General features: G+C 41.4%; 1 protein-coding gene across 1 annotated transcript in view; it reads right to left on the reverse strand.

Moving 5' to 3' along the window:
- Nucleotides 1-14,505, reverse strand: part of slc8a2b (solute carrier family 8 member 2b) — a 115,615-nt gene that overhangs the window by 11,088 nt on the left and 90,022 nt on the right. Inside the window, exons 8-13 of the mRNA XM_026371149.1 lie at nt 14,098-14,487; nt 11,621-11,746; nt 11,074-11,269; nt 9,915-10,045; nt 5,210-5,583; nt 619-722 (exon numbers count right to left, since the gene is read on the reverse strand). Of these exons, the coding sequence (XP_026226934.1) occupies nt 619-722; nt 5,210-5,583; nt 9,915-10,045; nt 11,074-11,269; nt 11,621-11,746; nt 14,098-14,487 (1,321 nt within the window). The remainder of the gene's footprint in view (nt 1-618; nt 723-5,209; nt 5,584-9,914; nt 10,046-11,073; nt 11,270-11,620; nt 11,747-14,097; nt 14,488-14,505) is intronic.

Here is a 14,505-nt window from a genome sequence, read left to right on the forward strand (position 1 = left end):
CTAACTGTTCTCCTTGGATTTACCTTTAATAACATCTCTTCTCTTATTCATCTTTCTTACAGCTGCTGCTGTTTATCTAATGTCTGAGTTAATAACCCACTGGGGGGGGGACAGCTTGTTAGAGTGAAGATCCTCTGAAATCCCATACAACAATCCTGTCTTTGTGCATTCTAAAGAAATAAGGATTCACATGCGTCTGTAGAGACAGGTAATGGATGAACGAATGAACGAATGACTTAGTAGCTGTGTGTGTGTGTGTGTGTGTGTGTGTGTGTGTCTGTGGCTAAGATATATTCAAACTTTATTGATCCTGACAAGTCACTGAAGCAGATAAGAGAACAAAACAAACCAGGAAAATCAAGAGGAGATAGAATGATTCATGGAAATATGAGTGTCTACACTTGTAAAAAGGCAAAAGCATAAAAACTGTCCCCCAGATACTTCTGGCCTGAACTGTATCTGTATGAGTGCAGAACATTAAAGGCTTTTATATGACTACGTGCAGATGTTGCATACACATGAAGTTTAATTCATTCATTCATTTCCTGTGTAGGTAGTGTAGTTAAGTAAGAGCTGCACACATGTTAAAGTTAACATTTCAAACGCAGTGAATCATACCTGAGATTCCTCTCTTCAGCCAGCGTGGTTCCTCCAACACAATGAAGAAGTTTTCGTGTTTTTCGTATTCTTCATCATCGATTATCCTCACCTGGAGGGTCTGACTGTACGAACACACACAGAGACACACACGGCCTGTCAGCAGCACACATACAAATGAAGTAAAGCATTTCATCAGCAGGTAACGTAGCACTGGCAGCGCTGTCACCACAGGTCGTCCTGGTTATCGACATACTGGTCTCAGAAACCTCAAGGCTCATTAGCAAACATTAACAAACCCACACACACGCGGTACAGCTGCCCGCTCGGTCGTCTCCCTCCTGTTGTCCCTGATCAGGAACAGCTGGTGTTTGAATCAGAGCAGAAGGAAACAGGATGCAGAGCGAGGACACGGGATCAATAATTCAGTCAAAGGTGGAGCGAAGGAGGAAAGTTAAACAGTAAGATGAAAGTAAAATGTGAGAGAAAGGAAAGGACACACGTTCACATTCACTAGTTTTACATCTGCACCAATTTTCTTTAGATTAAACTCCAGGACACTTTTATTCTCCAGGATTTCTAAAACGCTCTAGTGATGCTGCACAATATGAGGCTCTCACTTTACTCCAATTCAGGTGATTATACTGTACATGTACATAATGAGGTACAGTAACAGGAATACAGCCAATTTAGACCTGGGCTGACGTCTTCAACGTTTAGTTTCACTGAAACCTGCTATGACTGATTGTTTGTAGCCCGGAGCAGTGGAAGAACTGCTCAAATCCAGCAGTTACTGAGCAACATTCAGTCGATCCCACCTCCTTTAATTAATCCTCCTTTGAACCTGGATCATCCCAGAAGTTGGTCTGGTCCTCTATCTTAAAGGACACCCCCAAAGCCTAGATAACGATTCAGAGGAAACAACATCTCTGGTGTCTAAAAACTAATTTCCTTTGTTCCTCTCTTCATTACCCAACATCTTTACTTTGAATCTCCACCAAAAGATGCAAGTGAAGGAAACGTGGAGGAAATTAAGAGTAATGGGACTTGTTTTTCTGCTCACCTGGTGAATTTAAATCCAGTACTCATTGTTTTGGGTCCTTATGAGCTCCTGAGAAAAATATGTTGTTCACCAGCAACATATTATGAGAGTGAACCAAAAGAGGAACGTTCTGGTTCAGACACCAAAACTTTAGTCTCTGTGAAGCCAAGAGGAGCAGCAGATTCAGCTCATAGTTCCTTGTTAGTTCATTACTACTTTCATACTGTCACAATATTGTCCTTCTTTAATTAGAAAACAAGAAATGTCCAAAAGGAGTCCAAAATAACACGTGAAACATTAGGTGAAATACAGACTAGATACAGAATAGATCAATGACAGTACTAATATCAGGATTATTCAGTCTTTACACCTCTCAGTTAAAAGCTCGTGGTTCAACTTAGAAGGTCACATGAATGTTAAGGCTGAATTGTAAATTTGTCCCATGTGAAAGCAACACAGTGAGTTCAAGGAGACCAGAACACACCTGTCACACCTGTAATAGTCACAGACAGGATTTTACAGTTCTGGAAAGCAGCTGTAATGATCTGTAACAGTCTATAACACTTTCCCCTTTAAAATGAATGAAGCTAAGCTTTTTCTGCCTCCTCCCTTTCTTCCTCCCCCTGTGTCCACCGCAGGTCAATCAGCTGTTGGAGGACATTTCTCTGTCTCTATCCAGTCACATCCTGCCACAGTTTCTGTGATTGAAACATTTCACAGCTGTTGAAATCTTAAATCTGCCCTCGTTCACCCTGATCTGATCTGAACCTGACCTCTTCATCAGAGCAGCTTTCTACAGGTCCTCATTTTAAATAACTCCCACATTCATCAGAATCCAGCTCCACCTCACACTCACCTCTCCGTCACCATCTCACGGTTCCTCGGTGCTGTTTCTACCACTTCTACATCTTGTGTATCATGTGAAAGTACTTTAAATCTCCAGTTGTCCTCGCTCTTCGTATTGGAATGAGAGTAGCTCAGAGTGAAGTCTGTGTGAATACAGCCTGAGGCCGTTTGTGAGATCAAGAGTTGATCACGAGATCAGAGAGTTGAGATAGGTGGAAATTTATATTCTGTCTGCAGAATCTCCTGTGTGTTTGTTCATGTTGCATGCTTAATATTATTCTGATGACTACATAATTAAATGTGCAAACAGAGGAAGATAAATTCCGATTGTGCCTCTCTTTGTGTTTTATTACAACCAGGCATCACTTTTTATCTCCTGAGTTATTTTGTATTTGGTTATTAAACTTCCTGTTCGCACCCAAAGTAGATATGTGTCATGTGTGATTATCTTGCACCAAAATGTATAATCTACTGTCCATACAGCGCAGGGACCAGCTTCCAATATCTGTGATACATGTGGAAGGATCTCCCCATAAATGTGGTGCCATTATTTTTAATGGGAATGTAGAGGTGGCAAAGATAGTGGTAGATGGTAAAACAGAACAAAGCTTCTGTTTAAAGGAACAGACCGAAGGATGAAGGCAGACTCTCTGAGACATACTGTGACCATAAGGAACCAAAACTGATCTTCTGACAGACTGAGTCTCCTCACGAGACAAAGACAGATGGATGACAATTCTCTGAGTTAGGTGAATGGGTATAAAATCGAGCCCGGTCACAGTTAAAGTCTGAAGACGGAGGCTTGACAGTGCATCAGTACAGCTGGACAGGAGCTGAAGAAGGCCACAAGGGGACGAAGGAGGGAGCGTGTGGCTGTCAATGACAAAACTGTCCAGCAGCAGATGTGGTGTCTGGTTTGAGCTTTCAGTGAGTTTGACACATACTCCGACGCGCTGGCTGGGCCATCATTAACCACTGGGAGAACAAATTGGGGAAAATCCCTCTTAATAGCTCAGTCAAGGTGGTGCTGAGACTGGGAAACATCTGACAGAAACACACTGAGAACTGTCCACACTCCCATCATCCAGCCCTGTCTCTAATAATCCAGCTCTCTGTCAGTCAGAGAACCTGCCGACATCAGCTCAGCACTGCAGGAACCAGCACTGCATAAAGTCCACTGGGGTTTGTCCCCTGTGCTCCACAAATATTCTGAAAGCTCAAAAATACAATAATATCAAACATTAACAGTGGTTTTCCTGACAGTTTATCTAACAACACATCATCTGGTGTTCTACATTCTCCAGAACAAAATCAGAATAAAACACAATATACAATTATTAATTATTAACGTATTCGTTATTCAGAATCAATAAGCTGAGAAATCTGCTGATGCATTTTAACATAAACATAATTTTAGATGATGAGAGCATGTGAGGACACATCATGTGACCACTAATCAGCAAAAGCAACTGCATCTCTCCACCTCAGGGCAGGTCATCCACCAACAACAGGGAACAAATTCAGCCCCAAACAGGACAAATCTACAACCTTGAAATAAATATACACAAATAAAATGGTACAAAGAAGAAGAAGGTAAATTAGTCAGTTAGACCTTATGCAACTGTGTTTTGAGTTTAAATAACAGCCTCAAAAACACAAACCCAAGTTCTCCAAATTGCTTTCAGGTTGTTGCTGTTGCATTTTCAATCCCTCATCCATATATATAAAACATTTCATGACAATCCATCTAATAGTTGGAATATTTTAATCTGCACTTCAGTGTCAGACAGAGCAGCTGGAAGAATGATGTTCCCACAGTCATTCAGCTAGAAGCTCCTCACATGTTGAGCATCACTTATAATTTCAAATTGGTCACACATCACGAATATTCTGAATCTTTGGTCCGAGTCCCAAATTTCAGTAGGATCCAGGTTTTACTTGGCAGATTTGTCCACATAATTTCACGGCAGACTAGGAAAGCAGATTAGGGAAAAGATACAACAGAGGTGCCGATCGTTTCGCAGGTGAATAAGCACATTACATTCACACAGCAATTAGTTGCAACACTGCAAAATACTCCATCATGAAATTTTAAGTCCTGATCAAACAGAAACACAGAAAACTCACACAGGATTCAACATGAACGTGCTGGGTCTCCCCTCAGGTCAGAAACGATGAATAATGGAGAGGGCTGTTGTGTGGAAAGCACAGAGGTGATGAAGAGGAGAGCGAGACCGAAGACAGAGCAGAAAAAGGTGGAGAGGAGAGGAGAGGAGAGGAAAGACAAGAGGCGATAACAAATAAGAGGAACGGTTAGGAGGTGAGGGGATGAAATGGAAGTTGGAGGGGAATAAAAACAAGAGCAGCGAGTTCAAAGACATTAAGAATAACTTTCCTCTGCTCCTCCCTTCTCTCTTTGTGCTCTTACAATACATGATTTTAACTTTAAACATGCTGGGAATGAAGACCGAACCAATCCAAACACATTTTCACACAGTGTGTGATTAACTTCTGGAGGACGATTCAAAGTCAATGTGACCTCTGGTGCATCCCTTTATTGTTGACACTATATCTGCATTACATCCGGTGCAAACTGCAACTTGACTGCATGTTACAGGCAGTTTAAACAGGTGTACAGCACAGGAAGGGCAGAGAGAGTAAAATAACCCACAGAGTGACCTAAAGAGCGCAGATCTTAAAGCGTCATAATGGAAAAGGACTCACGTGGTCTGGTCATTGGTGAACTCCAGCTCTCCTCTGGCCTCCTCGTAGTCCTCTCCAGCCTTGGCGGTGCCGGGCTCAGAGTGGTACGGCAGGATGACGGTGCCACGGGCGCCTGAGTTACGCACCACGGTCACCTCCATGGTTCCCACGCTCTCGCTGACGCGCACCATGCGCTCGCTGAACGTGAAGATGCCGGCGTGGTCGTCGTCCAGGATGGTCACCGTGGCGGTCAGGGGCTCCACCAGGCGAGCTTTGGGGGTGGCGCCAACCTCATCGCTCTCGAACATCCCCTCCGCGTCACCAACACGCAGGTTCAGCAGGCGCACGAAGAAGTGCTCGTCCTCTTCGAATATGTCGTCGTCGATTATACCGATCTGCAGAGAGAGACAGAAGAGGTGTGTGAGACCTCAGACAGGTGTCAGCTCGTCTGTCGTGAGAGGAGGTCATGACCCTCAGTGTGCCTACAGGTGAACCATTCAGAACCAGTGGATCACAGCGGTCCAAACATCACCCACTGTCCTCCTGAGGGATCATGTTGGAGCTGGTGGAGGATGACCTGACCTGTCACCGCCTGTTCACTTCTGTCCAAGTCTGTAGTAACACATCTTTAGAGGACTCAGAGACCTAGACTGAGTTTTTCTTCCTCACCTCATGAATGAAACACTAAAACTGCCACCTGTGAACCAGATACATAATCACACTACAGGCCTCAATATTCACTTAGTATTTCTAAAAAGACCTTGATGTGTTTTGAATGGGAGCCAATTGGATGCAGGATTTTTTGGAACCAGTATCTGGTATCCCGCTACTGTATATGATACTTGTGCTGTGGTAGCTCCCACCTGAGTAAGACAACAATATAGACTATAAGGTGCTTTAATTATTAAAAGAGCTTTTAAAACATGCATCAGCACTCTACAAATCTTTATGTCGTCGTTATTAAATAAATATTACAGCAAATGTGTGGTTAAAACAGGAGAGTGCATTTGATAAAACATCTTCAGGAATGGGAGTGTGAGCGAGGAGAGTGACAAAGACCAACAGGAACAATAGGATGAAGTAAAGATGTGACTGAGCCAAAGTTGAAAGTGGATGATTAATTATTCAACACATGCATCACATACTGTATCCATTCATTATGAATGAAGACTTTTAGTGAAAACACTGAGCTGTGGAGGTGGAATAGAAACTGACTAATGAAGCGACCAGAAAAAAAAAGTCAACTTCAGTTTTTCAATTTGAAGTGTACCGACATCATCCGTGGGGTTTTTGTGTCCGGAGGACTGAGAGCCCGTTACAGTACCTCCCTCAGCACACACACAGAAACAGAGGCTCCAGTTACATCAGTCGTCTGCAAGAGATCGTTGTTGATCGTCATCTGATCGTGTCACAGCAAATCGACTGACAGGTGGGGACTCCAAAATCAGATTAGGTCGGCACTGTAATCTAATGAAGCAGACCACGTGTCTGTCCAGTCATGAAACCACCAAGACATGAAGACGGTGACTGATTCCTGAACCTACAATAAATGATCTTCAGCCACTAGGGAGACAAACTGTTAGTACTTGGGCCACCAGTATCCATCCCAATTCTGACTTTGTGCTGCCCACTCATTTTGCTCATTTTGTTAGCATGTTAATAGTAAATCCCATTATGTGTTAGCATTGAGCTAACAGGCTAGTCAAGAAATGATCAGGTTTCCGATCACTGTTCTCCGTTTTAACCTTTTTGTGTATTTCAGTTTTACAGCTTAGATAAAACAACCATAAAAACATCATAGTGCTACTGGACAAAGTATGTGAACCATTAAAAAAGATTTTATTAATCGAAGTAACAAAATAGACAACAGCAGCTCTCCTGCATCTTTCTTTATTAGAGAGCCGGGTGTTTTATAACCGACTGTGTTGTTCATTACTGACGGGGTCAATCTGCCTACTTCAGATGCAGCTCAGATCTTTACTCAGTCACCGGCTGTGTGCAACAGTTAATCTAATTTTAATTTCATGCACTACCTTCCACACATTGCACACTTAAGAAGCAAAAACATGAGACAGATGAGCTGTTACTGCAAATAAAATAAGTATTTAAAGTAGAACAGTGAATTCAGAAACACAGTATGAGAAAACTATCTCAAAAACAATTATGACTCTTTTTCAACAAAGCTTTAATACAAAGCTTTAATTGCATCGTTTGTGTTTTATTAGAGGAGAATTGAACCTGAAGGCTGCAGTGATGGTCACAGCGTTGAGTTCTGGCAGAAGAGTGAGACATTCAAGTTGAATTGGTTTCCGCACTGCTCATTTCTGGCAGAGCGGTCGATGAAATCCTCTGATATGCTGTTGAAATGAATGACACTGACCTTTGTAATGTACTCGCTCAGCATCTCTCCGCTCGTTCACTCGTGATAGATGGGCCAATTTATGCTGTGTGTTTTTAATGTCCTTCCATCCACATGCTTCTTTTATGTGACTCTTCAGGCTATTGCACCACTCTCCTCTCATCTTCACACTTTGATCTCTCAGACAGATCACTGGGCTTACCACAGCTATAGCTCGTGCAGCCATTAAGCGTTTAATTCACACACCGTGATGCACTTTAAAATATCGCACATTTCCGTACTTCAGTGAAAACAACTGTAGTAGAGCTCTGGTTCAATTGAGACATAACATCAGAATCATGAACCTAAATTTACTATTTACTTTTATGTAAATGTTCTAAAACACAGGTACACATTTAGTTTATACTGCACAAAAACTTATTTACATCTGTAAATCTTAAAGGAAGGGTAAATATGCACAATGTAAACAGCAGCTGCAGCCACAAACACACTAAATCAGCAAAAACAGGCTGCAGAGTTTCTGTGAGCGTGTCTGTCATTTGTGCCATGAGCAACAGTAAAGTGTTAGAGTCGGGGAACCTCTCGCGAGTAAAGGAGAAAGTGCATTGCAATGTAATCATAGAGCGAGAAATAGAAAAAAAGAGCTTCTCTGCTCATTCATGTCCAGTTCAAACATCTTCAGCATCAATGAGCTGCTCTACGTTTGGAGCTGAACGGGCCTCTGCACTCACAACTAGTCAAAAACAGCAGAAAGCTGTAAATATTTAGCTCTGTTAAAGCACACAGCCTGGGTTTTTATTATTTATTACCAAATATATAGAAATAACAAAATGTGCTAAAGATTAAATTCTGTTCATCTGTGATAAGGATTTGATAAACCCCATGGGGCACAAGCTGAAAGAGCAATTTCTCTCCTATTACTTCAAACATTAATAAATATCATTTCATGAATTCCTGTTCTCACCTTGAATCTCAGCAGCATCTGTCTCTCCTCGGTCTTTCTCTCTTCTCCTGCTGGGACTCTCATCACCACCACCTGCTTTCATCTCCTCAGATATCTTTCCACATTTTACAGCCACACTACAGGTTACGCTGAAGTCTGCACCATGTTTATGCAGTTACGTAAAATAAAACTTGTCAGAGCGTAAAACTCCTCCTGATACAGCAGCCAAGTTACCAAAGCTGATAAAGAGATGTGTGTAAATCCAGTCAAAGCGGGTTTTAGGGTCTGGTACATTTATAATTTAGATAGAAATCCATCAGATGTGATTTTTGTATTTCACAAAAGACACCTCTGAACTGTCAGCTGCTGGTAAAGCTGGCAGGAATCTTGATTCATAATGTATACGATCGGCTACTTGTACAATTCCTCCACAGGAATCATTAAAGTTTCATCCCATCTACAAAATACAGCAATGAAGGTTTGAAGGGTGTCGGCCCCTTATTGTGAAAACCACCTCAACCCTGACATTATGAAGGACGGGAGAGATTTCAAACGTTTGTATTACTGAGAAAGCAACAGAAATAACATAATATTCAACCACGTTCAACAACATCAATGATCTATTTGAGGAAAGACTGACTGGGAGCACAAGCTGCAATAGGCTTATAGATATAAACCAGATTTAATCCAAATTATGTAATTCAAGAAGGTTTTTGCTGTGTTTTATTACTAAAATGACAAGAAAATGTCTTTTTATTATACAGGAGTGTATGGGAGTCTGTGTTTGATTGACAGTAGCTGCCTCCGCTCCTGATGTTTAGGGAGCGAGAAACAGAATAAACAATCTGGCTGTAGCTACATGTGATGGGCAGACAGTGTGTTGTTAGTGGTTTGGAAGAGCAAAGAGCACAGCAGCATTTAACTGGACCCAAGTGGCTTCTGGAGCTACGTTTTGATGCAGTTTAATGTGCTGCAGCTGAGCAGCTAATTAGCTCATCATTAACTGACATTAGCGGTGCAGTTTTCCCCGATGATTTGTTAGTTTGATTGTTCATCCAACGAGCCAAGGTGCAGGACAAGTGTTGTGTTTTTAGGTTAGATAAGAAGGAGACTTCAGCAGGAGATATGCTTTAAGATCTTCTTCATGAATCCAGGTCACCGTCTTTCTCTTTTGTTCTTTTGGTAAAAATCTTTTCTTATTTCTTTAGGATTTAGATTTTTAATTAACACACAAATAAATGAATTTAAATCTAAGAGGATACAAATGACTTCTCATCATCAGAGCACCTCTGCCATGAATGAAACCAAATCCTATTTATCTATAATCCACTGATGTCTGGTCTGGGACCAGGTCTGGTCTTTGAGGTGGTCCCACTGTGTCTGCCTCTCTCCCATCTCTTCCTGGTTTGTGTCTCTGTTCTCACCTTAATCTCCTTGCGAGTCTCTCCAGGCTTGAACACCAGCGTCCCTTCGCTGTACTCGTAATCGGACCCAGCGTTGGCTGAACCGTCCTCTGTCCTGTAGTCCACATAGAAGGTGTTCTCACACAGACCCCCTAAACAGCAGAAAGAAAACACAGTTAACACGGAGCATTCATTTATATCTATCCTATAAAACATATACAACAAGATGGATCTGTGTATGGGAGCTTGTCATAAACCATTGTTACATTAAAATGAGCTGCGATGTTCAGAGTCTGTTTTAAAACCCTGTCAGATCTTTACATCCTGATAAAGTGTTGGGAATGGTGGAAAACTACTTTTGGTAATTTAACAAGAAGAATTTGTCACTATTGGTTAAACTGAACTTACTAGTTGAAATGTTCCTAGCTTGTTATGGTTACCACCACATATTTAATAGTCCCCAGAATCAGGTCTTGTCACGCTCCCCTCAAATTATTTGGCTGAACAAAACTTTTAAATCCAAATATGCAAAAACTGCTAAATTTGGATGAATTTAGTTGAAAAAAAATCACAAAAACCTTGAGAAAGACCGTTATAAAAGCAAAATTTCTTCAAGCGACATATTTTATTGACATTGTCTGGGTGCGAGTCTCATAACCAGAGGCTCCACTAACTGCTACCAGTGTAAACGTCTTCTGTTACACGACTGGTCACTGCAGCATCCTCCCAGCTGCATTGTAAGAAAAGTACAGCCAGATCCAGCTGCAGATTTCCAGGTTGCATTGTGGGTAATGTAGGCACCCAATTTTGATAATGAAGAATAAAAAAAAAAAAAGAAAAACTCGTTTTCTGGTGCTTTGATTTTTATACTTTCATGTTTGAGTCTGACAATATTAGAGAAGTGCATGATTAATGAGTAGAGCACTCTTTTAAGTAAAGTTTCAGAGTTCTGCTTTAATCCAGTAATAAAAGTGTAAAGAAATGTTGTGCAGTTATGGATCAACTGCAGAAACATGATGCCTGAACTCAGAGAAAAAGACAGATCAGATAAAAAATGAGGTTGATAGAATTAATTTGTATTATTTAAAGTGTTTTATACTTTATTACCGCTGCAGCTTTAGGCTCATTTAATTTATTCGTGTGAACTCAATATTAGCTTATGATTTATTTATGTCAGCACCTTGGCAGACTACAGCCAGTGTCAGGATGCCACAGTTCTCCATGCACTGACTGTGGGCGCTTTCAAACGAGATGCGGCTGCATATGGCCAGGTCGTCTTCTTCTGGGGCTTCTTCGTCGGTTACCACTGCACGCCGAGCGTGGTCGGCGGCATGCTTCTTCAGGACGTTACCAGCTCCGATCATCATACGAGTGGCCTGGGAGGGGGACAGAGAGGAGGAGGAGGAGGAGGAGGAGGAAGGGTTAAAAGAAGTCCTTCCACATTTATTTCATTTGAAATTCACACATAGAAACATGCAGGGATGTGGTAAATGGGTCATTTGATGAAAACAAATTAAAGCTATTATTGCTCTTTAAAATTGAATTAATGCTCATAAACATTTTGTTTCAACGTGAGCTTAAACAAAGAAACAGAGAAATCCAGTTTATGAAGTCCTTGGACTACTTTACATCCTTTCTGCAGGTTTGGAAACCCCCAGTGTGTTCACTTCAGGGACTACTTATTTAGGAACACTGTGAGTGTGTGTGTGTGTGTGTGTGTGTGCTACCTGAACGCGGTAGAAGGCTCTGCTCTTCTGTTGGTGCAGCAGAGCGTAGTAGTTTGCCAGCTCCACCAGCTGGTCCAACTCTTTGTCTGGATATTTCTGCTTCAGCTCCTTGAGGATGCGAATCACCTGGAGGACCGACGAGAGGACAGGGGTGAAATAAAACTTCCACAGAAAACCACACAGATTACCAAGGCAGATGTGTTTAAGACTCTGTAACCAGATAAGAATAAGAATAAGAATAAGAATAAGAATAAGAATAAGAATAAGAATAAGAATAAGAATAAGAATAAGAATAAGAATAAGAGCTGTGCCATTTAAAATAAACCCTAAGCTCTTGTACAGACCAAACACATCCCTCAGCCTCTCATGTTAGAGAGTACTGATTTAGAACCAGCTAAAAACATACAAAACATAAATATATTAGGATTTAATATATCATCATTGTCAGGTTTCAGGGGGAGGTACAGCTGGGTGTCTTCAGCCTAACAGTGCTACGAGATAAAGAGACTTGTGGAGGATGAAACTCCAAAGTAAGGATGTATAGAGAATATAATATCGGGCCAAACATGGACCCTCGAGGCACAACAGAAGATGTGGATGCAGATGAAGTAAATTTGAATAAATAAAGTAAATACAACAGGTAAATAGTAAAGTAAACTCAAAATAAGAAAGTGATTTTCTTCTCAGGAGACGTCCCACATGTGTGAGCAGCACAGTTTTATGTGAGTTTCACAGTAAGTAGATCTCAGTTACTAACGGGGGAGTAACTGAGGAGCTCTCAGCTTTAATTCAATGAAACATCTGTGATGAAAAGTGAAGCCAGCACACGGCTCCTGCTCTCTCTCCTCTCGAATACAAACCTAATTTCGACCTACACAGTCGCCCTGAATAGCACAATGCAGAGGTGGAGTGCACTCAACGTTTGTTAGAGGTGTTGAGCAGGATATGAAGAGTTAGTCCATCATCTTACTACTAGCAGAAAGAAAACGTTACTAACTCAGCGACTCAGTTCATTTCTAACATCTCTTCTTTAGTTAGTGTTTCTCATTCAGTGTCTGATTTTGCTTTGACTGAGGTGGCAGTGATACACACACTCAAGAAGACCAGGTGAGATTTGTACTGAGAGCCCGTTAATCCATAGTAATAAATTAGTTATTAGGTGACTATGGGATTTTAGCATCGCCCTGAACTGTTCCTTAATCTTTCTCACCCTCATTATGTATTTTCATCTATGTCAAACCTCTCACGTTTCCATTTCTCTTCTTTCTCCTGCTCAGTTGAAGCAGCTGAATGTTTTAAAGAAGACACTTAACACGTGTTAATGAGTGTAAACATGAATTCTGTAACCTCCATTCCCTCTTGACACTGCTCAGTGTTTCTGTTGTGAACAGAGGTAAAAGGTTAAACAGCAGACATGCATCGATGCAAAATCTAAACTGGAGACATTTACCACAGCCGGAAACAACCCAAACATCACATCTGCAACTGTAAATTATCCTCTAATCATGTCATAATCATGACAGCAGAAATGTGTGTTTTCCTGTATTTACTGCATTTTTCACCAACAAATAGGTAATGAAATGAGAGAATCATTACAGAGCAGAGAATCAGAGCTTCTGTCTATTCAAACTCTCTAGAAACCGTCCAGTGTGGAACAGATACTGATCTGATATTTTGCACTAAGCAACATTTTGAAATTTTGAGTATCTTTAATATTAAGACATAAGCAGGAAAAGATCCAAACAGTAGTTTACAAGTTCAAGTTTAAAACAAAATCAAAATCTTTGCGTACATTACGTAACAGTCGTACAATGTAGAAAAACTTTGTCATATGATATCTACTTAAGACGAAAACTATGGAAGCTCACGGTTCTGTCAAGATGAAATAATAAAAATAAACAAAACAAAACAAAACAAAACAATGTTAGACCAGAATATTTGAAACAAAAGTCAAAGTATGTGATAAAAGCCTGGTAATGTGAGCGCTCTCTCTACTGTTAACCATGCATGTGATTGTTGCAACGAGAGATAAAATAAATGCTGCCATCATAACTTTCTAGAGTTTTAAGAACTGCTGTGCAGTAGCTGACAAAACTTCTGACTCATAGAGCTGTTAAAAGATGAACCAGCCTGTCCTGCATTGTATTTTATATCTTCATGGTTCATAAAACATCTCACCCAGGGTAGTTTTCTCTTCCAGTCTGAATGCTGAATAAGATGTGAAATAACATTCTGTTGTGTTTGTTTTGTCTCTGTCGGGAAGTCTTTCCTACTAATGTACATGTTTCATATTAGTCTAACCATTTACATTTGTCTGGGACATTGACAACACAGGACATTGTTCTGTGGACTTGATCTGGTTGTAATCAGTATTATCAGGGGTCGTAACCTCAGCCTGTTGAAATAAATGTGTAAACTATAGATTTCCGAACCTTCGTCAGTTCCCTCCCGTCTCTGCCTCACTCTTTGCCTCTCACCTCTTTGCGGCTTTCGTCCAGCTCCTTGCTGCTCTCCACGTTGACCATCGTGCTGTTGGAAGTGGGAAGGTTTCCTCCGACTCCCGTTGCCATGGCTCCCGCTGCACCGATGTTATTGGCTGCAGCTCCGGCGGTGCCATCCTGAGTTCCACCACAGTTTTCAGTGGGAACCACGGCGCCTCCTTGTTGTGGGAACTTGCCATCTATGATCATCTCCATGCCGCCCTTGTTGGGTGTCAAGTCTCCCTCAGTCTCCACGACAATGCCGTGGCGCTTGTCAGCACGGTAACGCTTTCCCATGTACTTGTAGAAGAGCAGGCGCCGGTCGGCAATCCAAGCCAATAGGACGCACACTGGGAAGAACAGCAGGGTCACAAGGGCCTCCCACACCTGAGACACACATACAGA

The sequence above is a fragment of the Anabas testudineus genome, chromosome 13 (genome assembly GCF_900324465.2).
Source record: "Anabas testudineus chromosome 13, fAnaTes1.2, whole genome shotgun sequence".
Classification (NCBI taxonomy): Eukaryota; Metazoa; Chordata; class Actinopteri; order Anabantiformes; family Anabantidae; genus Anabas; species Anabas testudineus.